This window comes from Chanodichthys erythropterus, chromosome 12 (assembly GCF_024489055.1).
Source record: "Chanodichthys erythropterus isolate Z2021 chromosome 12, ASM2448905v1, whole genome shotgun sequence".
Taxonomy (NCBI): domain Eukaryota; kingdom Metazoa; phylum Chordata; class Actinopteri; order Cypriniformes; family Xenocyprididae; genus Chanodichthys; species Chanodichthys erythropterus.
The window spans coordinates 14462799-14480315 of NC_090232.1; the positions used below are offsets into that span (position 1 = coordinate 14462799).

Below are 17517 nucleotides of genomic sequence, written 5' to 3' on the forward strand. Positions count from 1 at the left end.
CCGTGTATCCTCGCTCATAACCCCTCAGAAAGCCTCCTCACTCCTCGATCCTCGATCCTCGCCTCCTTGCGGTGCAATTAGAGAATTGAGATGTCCTTCAAGATGGCTGAGCTCCATTGTTTTCCGGGTCATAATATGCAGGACGGAGGAGCGAGGAGATGAGGAGGGATATTGAGAAGCACCCCAAGAGTTGCGTTTGTAGAGTGTGTTTGTCGCCATGTCATCGAAACGCTGTTATTTTCATCCCGCAGTCCAATCACCTTTGTGTGGCCTTCCCAGGGATGCTGTACTTAGAGATCAGTGGTTACAATTTATGTTCAACTCGGTTCCCGAAAATTATAATCGACATGTAAAACTATGTGCAGCACACTTTGTTGAGGACAGCTTCCTCAATCTCAATCAGTTTAATGCCGGATTCGCACAAAGATTATTCTTGAAAGATGGAGCAGTTCCCTCTTTGTCTGGAGAAGGCGTTGTTTATGGACCACAACCGGTAAGCTAAGCTGCTGTCGAATCACAACACAGGAACCGCTGGCACAATCAGAACTCGTTACGTATTTCTGAAGGAGGGACTTCATAGTTTTTATGACAGTGGAAACAGCAGTATACAGATAAGTAAATTATGTGAAAAATACTGTGTTTTTTTACACGTGAAACATGAACACATATTATATTGCACACTATAAACACAATCAAAGCTTCAAAAAAACATGAAAAAAGGGACCTTTAATATATTTATTAAAATATGGCATACATCTTTACATGGTTTTATGATTATACCAAGTGCAAAATCTACGGTAATACCATGGATGTTAGCCATGGACTCATCATTCTCTTCAAAACATTCTGCATTTTTACATTTTTAATGAAACATTGTTTATTATTTTTTTAAAGCTATTTTAAAATATGAGGCTATTAAAGCTATTTTAAATATGAAATGTCCTCATATTTCATGTTTACATCATAATACCAGTGTAATACCCATGTCATTATACAAATTTGTGTCCTCATAAATCACAAAAATAAGCACACACACACACTTTCAATCCACTAAGACTAAACCAAATGTGGTGACATGATTTCATCCATAAACACTGAAAGCAGCAGGTGAAGAGCGTCACAATATGTCCAAAGGATTCTTATTTTGGACATATTGCTCCTATGTTAAGCCACATGTCCTCTTTTGAAACTTACTGGCACACTTTTCTAATCTTGTTTTGCTGGTTGGCCCTGACATAAAGCTTTTCTTAACAGAGGAGAGTTCAGAACTCCTGGCCTGCTTTAGAGTTCCCACTTGAATCATTTATTGGGAGTTATTGAAAATAAAAGACACAGGAATTAGAGTGGGGGACAAGGGTCATCAGATGCTCTATGTACACAGAGGCCTTTAGTGGGTAGTTTGACCTCTTTCACAGAGTTTAAAACACAGTTCAAAGGAATCAAACATACTGCAGTGCAGCTGGTTGTATATACAGAACACTGATTGTTTGTGAATGGTAAATTAATTTAAAACACACACGCACAAATCTCTAGCTCTAGGAACATGAAAAATTATAGTATAATTATGAGTCAATATTTTAAGCCTGATTTGGCTTATCAAAATGGCATGTGAGCTACAGGGGGTGTTTAATAAGCTCTTATAACTATTTTCTCATTTAAAGAAAACTGCACAGTCAACAAAATACTTCCTCAAAAACCCTGTCGGGGGCTAGAATAACTTAGCATGAGTGTGATTGTGAGTACAGATGCCCATTTCATTCTCCTACTGGACATTTTGAGTTAATTTGACACATTTATTTATTGTTCCTAGCTTTGCAGGACAAAGTGCTTGGCACTACAATATACCTCAGAGCATTTAAACAAGACATACATCAACAGTTTTCTCCCTTATCCAGCACTTTTAACATAGCTGACCATGAGTATACACTACTGTTCAAAAGTTTAGAGTCAGTAAGATTTTTTTTTTAAAGAAATTAATACTTTTATTCAGCAAACATGCATTAAATTGGTCAAATGCGACAATAAAGACTTTTACAATGTTACAAAATAATGTGTAATAATAAATAATAAGAAATGCAACTTGAAATGCACCAAATCTACATATTAGTATGCATTCTGAAGGATCGTGTGAAACTGAAGACTGGAAATTGCCATCAATTACATAAAAAAAAAAAAAATATATATATATAAAAATATATATATATATATTTGTTACGGTACAGAGACATGGAGGCAGAGATAAGAACAATCCAGGTAAGTTTATTGAAAACAGCAAAGCACAGGGAGATGTTGAGCAGATAATTGGAAGTTGAGAGGTGAAGAGAAACTAATACTGTCCTGAATATGTTTTGTAGATGCAGATGGTGGAAGGAGCTGGCGGAGACACTCACACACACAAGCAGGTTGGTATACACGAGGAGTAGGAGACAGGGGAGCTGAAGGAGACGTCTGAAGCAGGTAGATATGGCGTTGGGAGTCCTTAAGGTAAGCATACATGTGAAGTATAGCAAACGAGACCGGACAGTGAGTGTGTGAGTGAAGAGTCTTTATAGTGGTGTTGATTGCAGTGCTGATGAGTGACAGGTGGCGGTGATCAGTACTCCGGTGATTGGGTGCGTGGGTACGGAAGTGAGGTGGAACCTGACGTGTCTGTTACAGCTCCTGAGGGCCGCGGACCCCGACGTCGTGGTGGTCTTCCTCTCGGGCGTGGGGCAGGTCTGTCAGGGTGATTGGCATGGAAGTTCTGTAATAGGATAGGATCAAGGATATCATTCTTGGGGACCCATGAGCGTTCCTCGGGACCATAGCCTTCCCAGTCGACGAGGTACTCGAGCTGACCACCACGGCGCCGGGAATCAAGGATTTCATGAACCACGTAAGCTGTGCCGTCCTCCAGGATGAGTGGAAGGGGGGCTCGGCGGCTGCCACGTCAGGTTCTGTGGAGGGAACAACAGAAGGGTGGTGAGGTTTAAGTAGTGACACATGGTATGTAGGGTGGATTCTACTGTACTGTGCTGGGAGCTGGAGACGGTAGGTGACGTGGTTGATCTGCCGGATGATGGTGAAGGGGCCAATGAAGCGGGGACTCGGCTTCTTGCAAGGCAGATGCATCCTGATGTCCCGGGTGGACAGCCAGACCTTCTGCCCCGGTTGGTACACAGGAGCTTCGGAGCGCCGAAGGTCGGCTGTCATTTTGCGTCTGCGCAGGGCTCTCTGCAGTTGGTGATGAGCTGAGTCCCAAACCCTCTCGCTCTCCCGGAACCAGTAGTCGACTGCGGGGACGTTGGAAGGTTCCCCATCCCAGGGGAACAGTGGGGGTTGGTAGCCGAGTACGCACTGGAAGGGTGTCAGTCCAGTTGTGGCTTGTCGGAGGGAGTTCTGTGCGTACTCGGCCCAACCCAGGTACTGGTTCCAGGAGTTCTGGTGGCCGTGACAGAAGGTACGCAGGAAGCGGCCAATCTCCTGGATCTTGCGTTCCGTCTGCCCGTTCGACTGAGGATGGTATCCCGATGATAGGCTGACGGTCACACCCAGGAGCGAGAAGAAGGCCTTCCAGACGTGGGAGACGAATTGGGGTCCTCTGTCGGAGACTATATCTTCAGGTATTCCATAATGACGAAAGACGTGATTAAACATTAGCTCAGCGGTTGCCATGGCGGTAGGTAGACCCTCCAGGGGTATCAGACGGCAGGACTTCGAGAAGCGGTCTACCACCACCAGGATGCATGTGTTACCGTCAGACTCCGGGAGATCTGTGACGAAGTCCACTCCCAGGTGTGACCAGGGTCTCTCAGGAACGGGCAGAGGTAGGAGCTTGCCGGTGGGAAGATGGCGTGGGCTCTTGGAGATGGCGCACTCCCTGCAGCCCTGCACGTACCTTCTGACATCGTTGGCCATGTTGGGCCACCAGAAGCGTTGTTTGAGCAACGAGAGGGTCTCATTGACCCCCGGGTGACCAGTGCCAAGTGATGAGTGGGTATTGTGCAGGAGTGGAGTGCGACGTGCCCGTGTGACATATTGCAAGCCTTGGGGGCAACCCGGCGGAGTACGTGTGGAGGCATTGGAGGAGGGAATGGTTTCTTCGGAACACTGGATGGGGTTCACGAAGATGGACTCCGGCAGTATTGTTTCAGGAACTTCAGACTTTTCATCAGGAGAATGGAGACGAGACAGGGCGTCGGCTTTGGTATTCTTTGACCCAGGACGGTAGGAGATAGAGAAATTAAACCTTGAGAAAAACATGGCCCAGCGAGCTTGGCGCGGATTGAGTCTCTTGGCAGCCTTCAGATATTCAAGGTTCTTGTGATCAGTGAGAACTTGGAAAGGATGAGTAGCCCCCTCCAACCAATGCCTCCACTCCTCAAGGGCAAGCTTGACGGCCAGGAGTTCTCGGTCACCGATGTCGTAGTTGACCTCCGCCGGGTTGAGCTTGCGGGAGAAGAAGGCGCATGGATGGAGCCTACTTGGTGTCCCCTGCTGCTGTGAGAGGACCGCTCCCACTCCGGTGGTGGAGGCGTCCACTTCCACAACGAATGGGAGCTCTGGATTGGGGTGGACGAGGAGGGGAGCGGTGGTGAAGGCTCTCTTCAGGGTCTCGAAGGCGTTGGTGGCTTGCTGGGACCAGGACAGAGACTTGGGCTGATTACGGAGCAGGTTGGTAAGTGGACTGACAATGGAGCTGTAGTTTTTGATAAATCTGCAGTAGAAGTTGGAGAAACCTAGGAAGCGTTGGAGTTCTTTGATTGAAGATGGAGTGGGCCAGGACTGAATGGCGGAGACCTTCCCCACGTCCATCCGGATGCCACTGTGATCTATGACGTACCCTAGGAACTGGACAGAGGGTTGGTGAAAGGAGCACTTTTCAGCTTTGAGGAAGAGGTGGAATTGTCGTAGTCGTTGGAGGACCTCCGCAACGTGGTGGCGATGTTCGGCCAAGCTCCGGGAGTAGATGAGGATGTCATCGATGTATACCAGAACGAACTTGTGTAGGAACTCCCGGAGCACCTCATGTATAAAGTCCTGGAATACGGAGGGGGCGTTGACCAGGCCATACGGCATGACGAGATACTCGTAGTGTCCGGTGGGCGTGACAAAGGCGGTCTTCCACTCGTCCCCCTCACGTATCCGGATGAGGTTGTAAGCGCTGCGGAGGTCCAACTTCGTGAACACAGTGGCACCACGGAGATGTTCCAGGGCCGCTGGGACGAGGGGAAGCGGGTAGCGGAATTTAACTGTAATTTTGTTGAGGGCACGGTAATCAATGCAGGGCCTCAAGCCTCCGTCCTTCTTAGCCACAAAAAAGAAGCTTGAAGCAGCAGGGGAAGTAGACGGGCGGATGTAACCTTGGTTGAGGGCCTCTTTGATGTATTCCTCCATGGCCTTCTCCTCCGGTATTGACAGGGGGTAGATGCGTCCCCTGGGCACTGGTTCACCCGGTAGCAGATCGATGGCACAGTCCCATGGCCGGTGTGGAGGAAGCTTGGAGGCGCGTTGCGGGCAGAAAACGTCACTGAAGGGAAGTAGTCCGGGGGAACATCCATGGAGCGTTTCTCGACGGGCTTTCAATAGAAGTAGCGTTCATGGAGAGAGACTCGGAGAGTGAAGACCTTGGAACAGGAAGTGTTGGGAAGCAGTCTGGGAAGCAGTGGTCGCCCCACTTCAGGACTTTGCCCGTGCGCCAAGAGATGTTGGGGCTATGTTGTTCGAGCCACGGGCGCCCTAGAACCACGTCAGCGGTGGACTCCTCCAGAACCAGCAGATGAATTTTTTCTGAGTGTAGAACACCCACGCAGAGTTGAAGTGGTCCCACACAATGACGGATGTGCTTACGGCTCAGAGGTTTGCCCGTGATGGAGTGGATTTGATAGTTAACTGGAGACGGGGAGATCTTGAGCTTGAGTTGTCGACAGAGGGCGCCGGAGATGAAGTTTCCTGCAGACCCTGAGTCGAGGAGCGCCACCACTGGAACAGAGGTATTTGCAGCAGTAAGGATTACAACAGTTGTGAGTGGTTTCATCTTATGAATGGAGGGAAAAATCACACTCACCACGGGCCGAGGAGGACGGGTTGGGCATGTGGAGAGAACATGCCACGGAGATCCACAATATAGACATAAGTTAAGAGCTAATCTTCTTTGTCTTTCATTTGAGGTGAGACGTGAGTGGTCTACTTGCATGGGCTCGGTGGCTGGTTCTGGGGGGCTGACGGGTTCTGACCGGCGGAGGAGGTTGATGGTGGATGACTGGCCCTGGTGCTCGAGGAGACACGACTGCATACGAGAACCCACGCGGATGGCGAGTTGGATGAAGCGTTCTAGTCCCATTGAGTCCTCGTATGCAGCGAGATGCAGCCGCACGTTGGGTTCCAGTCTTTGACGGAAAGATGTGATGAGGGCTTGTTCATTCCATCCGCTGGTAGCGGCTAGCGTTCGGAACTGCAAGGCATAATCATTTACATAGAGATTCCTTTGTTTCAGATTATAGAGTTTCTCACCCGTAGAAGAATCCTTTAGAGGTTTCCCGAAGACTTCACGGAAGTGGGAGACGAACGCCGAATATGACTGGACGACAGGTCCTTTCTGGATCCATAGAGAATCGGCCCATTGTAGGGCCTTACCTTGCAGTTGCGAAATGAGGAAAGCTATTTTAGAGGTGTCGGTTGTGTAGAGGTGCGGCTGCATCTCCAGGACCAGTTCGCATTGAAGAAGGAATCCGCTGCATTCCTCCGCCGATCCAGAGTAGGGCGCCGGTTTGGCCATGGGACTGGCGGTGAATGCAGGTGAAGGAGCGGTGAAGGAGGGTGCGGGAGCAGCCGCAGTGAATGAAGATGATGTTGAGGATGATGATGGCTGTGGTGTGAGTGCTCGGCGCAATGCGTCCACGAGCTCTTGGAACGGGTCGTTGGTGCTCATGCTGTAAAGTTGGTATGGTCCGGTCTTCTGTTACGGTACAGAGACACGGAGGCAGAGATAAGAACAATCCAGGTAAGTTTATTGAAAACAGCAAAGCACAGGGAGATGTTGAGCAGATAATTGGAAGTTGAGAGGTGAAGAGAAACTAATACTGTCCTGAATATGTTTTGTAGATGCAGATGGTGGAAGGAGCTGGCAGAGACACTCACACACACAAGCAGGTTGGTATACACGAGGAGTAGGAGACAGGGGAGCTGAAGGAGAAGTCTGAAGCAGGTAGATATGGCGTTGGGAGTCCTTAAGGTAAGCATACATGTGAAGTATAGCAAACGAGACCGGACAGTGAGTGTGTGTGAGTGAAGAGTCTTTATAGTGGTGTTGATTGCAGTGCTGATGAGTGACAGGTGGCGGTGATCAGTACTCCGGTGATTGGGTGCGTGGGTACGGAAGTGAGGTGGAACCTGACGTGTCTGTTACATATATACATATATATATATATATATATTAGTAACAATTTTTCACATTATTGCTGTTTTTGTCCACGGAAGGAAAGTCATTTGGGTCCCAAACAATGTTGGAACCCACTGATGACCCAAAAACACACACTTACAGTATATCTTCATTTGTATTCCACAGAAGAAAAAAAACACATGCATGAAGGCGAGTAAATGATGAAATTGTGAACTAACTAGTTTAACTAGCACTTTCTTGATCAATAAACATCACTAAAAAGTCCATGCTGGTCCACTGCTTCATCAGTTTTGCTGGTTAACAGCTTGCTCAGTAACTAGCGACGCCAAAGTGAAATACTGTATGTTCAACAGGGCTGCTCTAGAAACTTTGTGCATCTTGAGGCCAAATCAGCAGTATTCATCTGGGAGCTAATTATGAGATTGATCTTCATCATTAATATCTGTATAATAGTAATTACTGTACCTTTGCACAATTTAATTATCCTTTTGTCTCTAAGGGTGAGTAAAAAGTGATATATAAGCCTTTTTTATAAGAAACATTATTAGAATTTCACACATGCACGCACATACACATATGCGGTATCTAAGAACTCTAACAATACAAAACCACAGCCTTGTTGTAAAGCACATACATGGAGATTAAAGGGATAGTTCACCCAAAAATGAAAATTTGATGTTTATCTGCTTACCCCCAGGGCATCCAAGATGTAGGTGACTTTTTTTCTTCAGTCGAACGCAAATTATGATTTTTAACTGCAACCGCTGCCCTCTGTCAGTCAAATAATAGCAGTGGATGGGAACTTCAACTATAACAGTAAATAAAACTTGCTTAGACAAATCAAAATTAAAACCTGCGGCTCGTGACGACACATTAATGTCCTAAGAAACGAAATGATCGGTTTGTGTAAGAAACCGAACATTATTTATATAATTTTTACCTCTAATACACCACTATGTCCAACTTCGTTCAGCTTCCTGTTAGTGAGGTCAAAAAACGCGTTCTGTTGACGGAAGTGATGTCTCGCCCACATACTTCAATGAGCGCGAGACATCACTTCCGTTGTCAGAGCGCGATCCGACCTCACTAGCCGGAAGCTGAACGCAGTTGGACATAGTGGTGTATTAGAGGTAAAAAATTATATAAATACTGTTCGGTTTCTCGCACAAACCGATCGTTTCGTGTCTTAGGACATCAATGTGTCGTCACGAGCCGCAGGGTTTAATTTGGATTTGTCTATGGAAGATTTTTCGACTCTTATTGTTCAAGTTCCCAATCACTGCTATTATTTGACTGACAGACGGCAGCGGTTGCAGTTAAAAATCATAATTTGCTTTCGACTGAAGAAAAAAAGTCATCATCTTGGATGCCCTGGGGGTAAGCAGATAAACATCAAATTTTCATTTTTGGGTGAACTATCCCTTTAAATCTGTGTCACATATCACATGCACTGATGTCTAGCATCATGGCACCAACACACAGACTCTCTGACAGCTTAGCATGTGCTATATACTGCGGATATGCTATGTTCTGTGAACATACCACTGAAGAAAATAGTGCTAAATATCTCCTTTTTGAGTGGTAGAATGACTCAGTAGTGATTTGTTTATGAGTGAATCTCTTAACAAACCATCACTCTTGAGCCAGGTCAGTGCTGAGTTTGTAAATGTACTGAGTGACCAGTAATTCAACAAAATGTCTGTTTTCTCGAAGATTAACATATTTAAAACAGTTGCAACGGTGGCCCAAATAGCAAACAATTCCAGCAGTAAAGCTTTAGCTTCTTGTTTGATGCAGTCATTCAGTGGCATCGCTTGTGATGTAGAATGATTCTATATTTGCGTGAGAAGTTGAGAAAACTGAATGTATCAAATAATATTCTGCATAAAAAATACTAATCAAAATCGAATTAAATCTCATTGTGAATCAGATCGAATCATTCTAAATCGTACCTGAATCGGAAAACGAAAACCTATGAATCGTGACTCAAATCGATTCTCTGTCTATCCAAAGATTTGAATGCACAAATTCATGCACACATTCACAAGTGCACAAACACGAAGAGTGAGAGAATGTGATCTCCAGACAATTGCTCAATATGGGGAGTGATTTTTGAAACAGTCACTGTGTTAGTGCCACTTAAATGTTTCCAAGAATCTCAAATCCACCATGAAGCCCAGATTCATACTTCAACTCCCTGATAAATCCCCCGACTGACACAATCCAGCACATTCAGAGTGTCTGCGTGTGAGCAGCATCATGCATGAAAAGAGAAATACTTCAGTTAGCATTGGTCATATTATCCCCATAATCGAGACTGCTGTGTTGTTCAGAGAATAACCAAATGAGCATCTATCTCTTCATCTACATTACTAATACAATCCTTTGCTAATTTTATTGCTCATTCATAAAGAGATAATTGGAATAAGCAGGATTCCTTCTGTACTCGTATGTCAAACAAAAACTCCCACACTCTAGAATCATGTTTCTCACTATGTCCTTGAATTTATAATAGTCCACGTCTCCATTAGCAGTAGAAAAGAGTCGTTCAAGTCCTTAAATGGCTAGCATTCACTCCAGTGCTCCGTAACAAACACAAATCCCCACAAGAACTCCAGCCACCAGCCCTGGATTTCAGCCTCACAAATAAATGACAATTACACAGCATGGCGTGTTTTGCTTGGGCTGGTTCCTGTCTAATGGATCCTGCTGTATAAATAATAACTGTGTTTTGGACGACGCCTCCAGGGTCTTGTGGAATAGGGCAAGGATGAATAAACACAGAAAGCTATGAGAGACTTTACCTAAGGGACCGAGGTTGGCAAGGCGGGTTGCTGTCAATCAACTACGTAAACACATAAAGGTAAAAATATATATGCATACAAGCACACCCACAACAGATTACACATAGTACACCTGTCACACATCAGCAGACACACAATGACTACACATTCTCGAACATACTTGTGCCCTTTTAGGTCTCTTGTGACGCCAGTTTCTTGGACCGTGGAACATTCCACAGATGCCCATGGCCAAGGATGTAAGTTGCAGTGATGCCATTGCTTTCAAAAGGGCGTGGCAGTGAGCTGGCATAGTGATTTAGGATGTGGTGTTTGAAAAGCATGGCGCTATATAAATGCTTTTAATCAGAACTGTGTATACAAGCAAGAACAAACATGGAGAAGGAAGAAAGCGTCTGTAGAAGAAACATGCTGGAACTGGTTTGTAAGCAGCTAAAAATAAAAGCCAGCATGCATACTGGCCACTCATAAAGAGATGTGTGCTGTGCACAGAACAATAATAATATTTATTTATTTTTTTTTATTATTGAAAGCAATTACTACTTTTATTCAGCAAGGATGGATTAAATTGATCAAAAGTGACAAAAAATGTTACATAAAAAAATCAAATTCAAATAAGTAATGTTCTTATGAACTTTCTATTCATCAAAGTGTCCTGAAAAAAAAATAATAATCAGGGTTTCCACAAAAATATTAAGCAGCAAAACTGTTCTCAACATGGATAATAATAATAATAATAATAATAATAATAATAAAAAGTTTCTTAAGCACCAAATCAGCATATTAGAATGATACCTGAAGGATCATGTGACATTGAAGACTGGAGTAATGGTCGCTAAAAAAAATAAAATAAAAAAAAATAAAACACCATTACAGAAATATTAAAAATTAAATATATTCACATATAAAAAAAAAAAAAACAGTTATTTTAAATTTTAATAATATTTCATAATATTACTGTTTTTACTGTTTTTTGACCAAACAAATGCAGCCTTGATGAGGATAATTTCAAAAATATTAAAACACCTAAAGGACCTCAGACAAACAATACATTTTCTGCACAAAAAAAGTGCTTACTCTGCATGTGAAAACTTTATACTATATATAAATATAACAATGTCTTTCTTAAATATACTGTATAACATGGCATTGCTATGTGGTTGATAAGGTGTTACTAGGTTGCTCACTGACTGAAGTGACTTTTCACTGTAAGTCTACACAATTTTTTTTTTCACCTCTTTTATAGGTGAGATTCAGGTGAAAATCATAAGTCTGATAACTTAGAAAAATAATGGCACACATCTCTTCAACAAGCTACAACACATCATTTGTGTTACCAATCCTGTTTGTAACACAAATGTGTTGATTGAACTGCACTCCAAAGTTTAACACTTTTTGGAGTTTGGAGTTTTGAAAAAAACATAACTACAGTACAGTATGAGCTGTGGTGCTCACGTGGGAGATGCAGGTTTGAATCAAGCCTGATCCCATTCCCACTGTCTTCCACCCTCATAACTCCGGGTCTGCTCTCTATATGGCCTCTATAATAAAAACTGCAAACATACCCGAGAATAAATAAATAAATAAGAAACACAGTCAATGCAGTGTTTAATATGAAACTAATTGAAATCTTGTGATGCATAAAATATAATTTATTTGCATGCTTAATTGCTTTGTTACAGAAAATTTGTGTGGAAATTTCCCCAGAATTCCCCTTACTGACTGACTGATGACCTTCATAAGCATGATACACAATGGAAACAATCTCATGGGCAAAAAGCACATTTTTTCATCACTGCTCTTCTTTTTATTTCCCTTGAGTATAAATAAAACTGAATGGAAAAGTTATTGAACCCTGTCATAAACTGTACATAATTTAAAGATGCTGACTATTTCAGTCCAATCAAAATCATACCTGTACATTATTGTTAATTCACAAAATAACGTATATGTAAAACATCTTACCTTCCTTGTACGAAGCTTGACAAGGGGAATTTCCGCTTTTGGGACAATCTCAGGGTCTTTAGCTGAATTTGTATTTTGATTTGCCTGATGTTCCTCATAGAGTCCCTCAGGTTGAGGTTCTCCTCTAGCTGGCTCCTTTAGCCTTGAGTTTTGATCATCTGAATTCTCACAGTTATTGGCGTTTAAGTCTGTAAATGCTGAATGTTCTGGCATCTCTGCTGATATTTGAGTAGAAGCATCATCTCCTGATTCGGGAAAAGACCCCTCATGGATGGTCTGGAGTTTTGAGGAACAATCATGCCATGTTTCCATGGTGTCAATTTTTCCAGATGGTTCCGGTTGAGAAGTTTCACAAGCAGATGTTTTAAAACTTCCAACTTTTAACATCACATGATCAAAACTTTTTAAAATGCCATGGCCCTCCTGATTTTCATTGTCTTGTAGACCTTGAGTCACTATGTGATGTTTGCACACTAGACTTGCTTTATTAGCATCTAAGCTAGCTTCTGGAATGTGATGAGTTTCTTGAGAAGTTGATGATGATAAAAAGTTTGGGATCGTAGTTTCATCCGTGTATGAGCATTCAACTTTGCCAGATGTTAATATAGTCTGTTCAGACGTTTCACAACATTGCCCTTCCTCAATAATGTGTTTATCTGCAGATTTCTGTTGTGAGTCAGAGGTGGGAGGTTTATTTGTAATATCTGTGATCCCGCTTGTGACACGTAACATCTGACTACTCACAGTGACCTTCATCAACGATTCTGTATTTTCTACAGAAGTTCCACTTTTGGGATAAAGCAGTTCAGAACAGTCAACTTTGACAGAGTTGTTTAAGGAGATACTGTCCTTCAACACATTTGATAAATCATCCGCTTCCTCCATTTGAACCAATACTGTGGTAGTAGGCACAGAAAGTGTCAGGCTATGTGGAGCACATACTTTATCCTTGTTTAGTTCCTTATTATCTGGATGACCATTGTGAGCTTGCAAATTTCCCGAAGCAGAACACTGCAATTCATCTTGATCTGCCACGTTGTCTGAAGGTAGCCTGCTATCTTGGTCACTCTTGTGCTGTGCCGTCTCATTGACAGTGTCTCCAGGCATCAACGATCGGCCCTTTGCACCATCACAGTTAGGTTGAGATCCACCCTGAAACTTCTGCACTATTCTCTCAATCCTTCTCATTTCATCTCCAGTATCATTTTCAGGGCAGGATAAAGTCCAAGTCTGGTGCGGACCACACTCAGGCATCGAGGCACACCTGCCACGTTGGTACCGCACATGACAGCAGACCAAGTCTAGGTCATCATAGCTGTACTGTAATCCTGTGCGTGGGGTCACATGATCCTCCCAGCTTCTCTCACGAACGGCAACAGGCATGGCCAGATCCCTCTGCTAGCCCATAGAGCCTTATTATTACGGCCCACGGAAAGCACAAAACCAGATACAGGTCCTGCTGCAGAGAGAGAGAGAGAGAGAGAGACTGAGAGAGAGTTTCTTACTTCATTGTCAAACACTGAGAGAAATGAAAATGCCACATGTTATGAATGCTATTGACATCTCAAGTGCTCTTAAAGTTGTTTAGACTGAAGAGTCTGTTCTATGTAATACTGCAAAGTGCATTGACAATTTAATATGCCACAAACCTTGAGAACATTATAAATACATTTATTTTTGAAGAACCAAGTTTAACTAACCAACATTGAAGTGTTCACAGCTTTTGGCTTTGGATACTTACAGAAATTATTATTATTATTATTATTACACAGAGTAATATATACATTAGTGGTGTAACGGTACACAAAACTCACGGTTCGGTACTTACCTCGGTACAGCAGGTGGGGAGAAAAAATAAAATAAATAAATATTTATAATATAATATATATATATATACATTTATAAAATTTATTTTGTTGTTGTTGTTGTTGTTGTTAAACAGTAGTTTACTGAACAAATTGTGTCTCTGTCTTTAAATATATTAAATTAAATTATAACTAAAAGTTTCTTAAGGATATAAAAATTATCTCTGCTAACTCTCTCCTAAACTGTGTAGGGAGCCCTTACTTGAACATTAGGCTACTATAATATTAAAGGTTAACAACAGAGCCCAAACTATCAGCCTAAATTCAATCGCTATTTATTTATTGATTGATTGATTGATATAATAATCAACACTCAAATAACAAATTGTATGCAAACCTGTAAGCTGCACATAAGGCAGGTTTTGCATTAACTTCAAAATCTAATTATACAATTAAGTTTTACTCCAATTTGTTGAAATATAATCATTTATACACAGTGGCTGTCATTGACAGATGAATATATGGGCTAATACAGTGCATAAACGAAAGAGTTAATTTCTCTGGCGAACTAACAAGCTGTGGCCACTGAATGGCTCTTCTGAGGTAAATGCTACGTGAAATAGCTTATTGTTTACACGCTGTTTTATTGATGTCTTTCCATCGTTAAAACACTGATTGAGCGATTACAAGAAATATGACCGTTTCAGTAAGTTGTATTGTATCTTTCAACATACCTTTAGACGTTCATTCATGTTTAGCCAATTCTGTAACTAGGCTATTAAAGAGGAAGAGATGATCGCGTTCACTCGCGCTCAGCGCTGCCGGTTGAACTGAGGCGACAGATATCTGTCACGCCACATCAAAGCGCGTCAAAACGGCATTATTTGTTTGAATTTCATTATTTTGTGGACAGAAGTTGAAGGATGACACTTGGTTTTTTATCGAAAATAACAAAACACAGAGCTTATTGCGATTAACAGACCTTAATGTTGCAATGTAATGCATTCGGTAGCTACACATGTGCACCGTACCGAAACGGTTCGGTACGAATACGAGTATAGTTACCCCCCTAATATATCAAACCAAAGTCAAACCAAAAATTATTCAGACGTTTTTGATATTTTTGATAGATTTTTACTAGTGAGCACAAGAAACAATAGTTAATTTATGTAAGTGAGGATAGCAAAATAAAGTAAACGATGACATATTATACTGAAAAATTCTTCATACAGTGGACTACCAGTAAAATTTATGAAAATTTGGAACCAAAAATTTGCCCATTCAGACACTTTGGCCTGACCATGTTTTGCTTAAGTGTTATCTGACATAATTAAGATTGGTGGATTTTGGTGGACATTATTTTTTTTCTGACACAGTTTAACTCAGAGATCTTGTCATGTTTTATTACCATTTTTTTTAAAAACTATAGTGAATAAACTGTATTAATGAATGAAATATTCAAGGTGACTGAATAAATTTTGGTTTGACTGTAATATATATATATATATATATATATATATATATATATATATATATATATATATATATATCACATATTTATAAAACAGCTGCATGAATCATGAAGAGAAAAAAATAACCGAATCACATTTACCCTTGCGCCAAACGTTGAGTCAGCCAAGCATTTCACCAGACCCTCCACCCACTCAAAAGTACAGTAATACTTCTCTACATTTTGCACAAGTCATTCTTCAGTGATTAGCCGCCAAGGACTGACTTCTTTTTAAAATGAGACCAGAAGTAATAAAAGACCGTTGGGGGAAACCACACAGCGTGGTGAAATGGCAGAAGCTCTTGTAGTCCCTTCGGTCTGATAGATCTTCATGACGTCTATGTGAAGTCAGCGGTTAGTGGCGAGCGTTCAGTGAAGGTCCTAACCAGGACATTCCTCTCACATCTGGCCAGAAGTTACTCCCTCTATGGAACATCTGGTTGTGAAGTCCAGCCTGACAGAGCTCGGTTTCCTTTGGCAAGCGCTTTCGTGGATTATTCGTTTTCGATAAAGACAGTTATCTTGTCGTAAAGAAAGATAATCCTTAGTTGCTCACGTCACTGACATCCTGAACTTACTTTTTGTGCATGTTTGGTAATGTCTAAGTCTCAGTATTAGTTTGTAGTGCCTGCTAGAATAACTAAATGTCATAATTTGTATATAAACAATGAAAACATCACAGTTTTTAAAGAGGTTCATAAGCAGACGGACAGTCTAAGCATTAGTACCTGGATGATTCTCCTTTTGTTCTCCTCTGGCCTTGTGTCACTCCGTGTTGGTATGGTTCGTCTGTGGCGATGGAGCGGCCAGTTACCCACTCTCCCCGTCGTGTGGTGAGCTCACCCTCTGACACAGCTAGCTCTGTTCTCAAGCCAGCCAGGACGTCAAGGTCATGTGTCTCCAGGGGTCAACAACTTCTCTATGGTCCAATGCAATGCAATCAAACACAATTCCAGCACTGAAGAGGTCTATTACAGGGACCTACAGAAAAATACACTCTGTATTAAATAATTCTCCAAGGTGAGATATAAATGAATCCAAGTTTGAAGCCTCTAGACTACTACTTCAGTTCTGTTGATATATCAAATGTTCAGCTGTCAGAACGGCAGAGCTCCTCTACAATAAGCGTCCCTAATTGGTTCAGCAACCAATTTGCGCTTTTCCGTCAGTGAAGCGGTTGGAGAGATGATGCAAGAACCCCACAAGAGGGAGGAGAAAGCCATTCACTTCCACCAATCTCTCGCCAGACGTCTGGAGCGATCACTGATCTTGGTCAGTTCCTGTTGGAGCTTTTTCTCCCTGGAAGAAACAAGGAGGAGGAGAAGAAAACAGAGACGCGTGGAGCTTGAAACGTGGAGAGCGTGTTGTCATCTTGACAGTATTAGAAGTCTTTGCTTGGGATGACTGTTCTTTTTGTTTTTGACAGTCTTAAGTCACTGTTTCTCTTTCTCTCTTGCTTTCTCAAATTCTCTTTTTAGAAACCAGGCTCTTCATATCCTCTCTAATGTGCAGTTCGTCTGGAAACTGACAGTTGTATACTTTTCTTGCTCTTTACTTTCTCTCTCTCTCTCTGCTTTTCTTTTCCCCCCTCTCGATTTTCGTGCTGTTCATAACATTTAATTCTTCCTATAAAATCGGCATGCCACATTCCCTTTCCTCTCACAGACATCCACACACAGAGACACACACATACACTCTTTCCACGCCTCTCTCTCTCTGTGTGTCATTGTGTTAGCTGGGAAAAGCACTCTCCGGTTTTGATTAGAAGCAGACAGGCTGCTGTGTAAAGGTTTGAGTCAGAGGGCCAAGTCAGATTGCAGTTATGCTTTGGCACTCATTTCTGATAACGCAACTTTATAACGCAACAGCTCAAGCATTCTTATCCAAACACTTAAACGCCAATAATAATAATAATAATAATAATAATAATAATAATAATTATAATAATAATAAGTATTATTATTATTGGACCAAACATCCTTACACAAATACTTAAAAATGTTGATAAAATAATTATTACTGTTATTATAGTTTGTTTATTATTATTATTATTAT

General features: G+C 42.1%; 1 protein-coding gene across 3 annotated transcripts in view; it reads right to left on the reverse strand.

Annotated features, from left to right (window-relative positions):
* Nucleotides 1-17221, reverse strand: part of dlc1 (DLC1 Rho GTPase activating protein) — a 149772-nt gene extending 132551 nt beyond the window's left edge. The window contains exons 1-2 of one of the 3 annotated variants that reach the window (XM_067402848.1): nucleotides 16191-17221; nucleotides 12148-13606 (exon numbers count right to left, since the gene is read on the reverse strand). In XM_067402848.1, the coding sequence (XP_067258949.1) occupies nucleotides 12148-13530 (1383 nt within the window). In that variant the 5' untranslated portion in view covers nucleotides 13531-13606; nucleotides 16191-17221. Of the gene's footprint in view, nucleotides 1-11637; nucleotides 11736-12147; nucleotides 13607-15564 lie in introns of those variants that run through there. The other 2 variants (XM_067402847.1, XM_067402849.1) reach the window with 2 other exon arrangements.
* Between the last annotated feature and the right edge of the window lie 296 nt (nucleotides 17222-17517).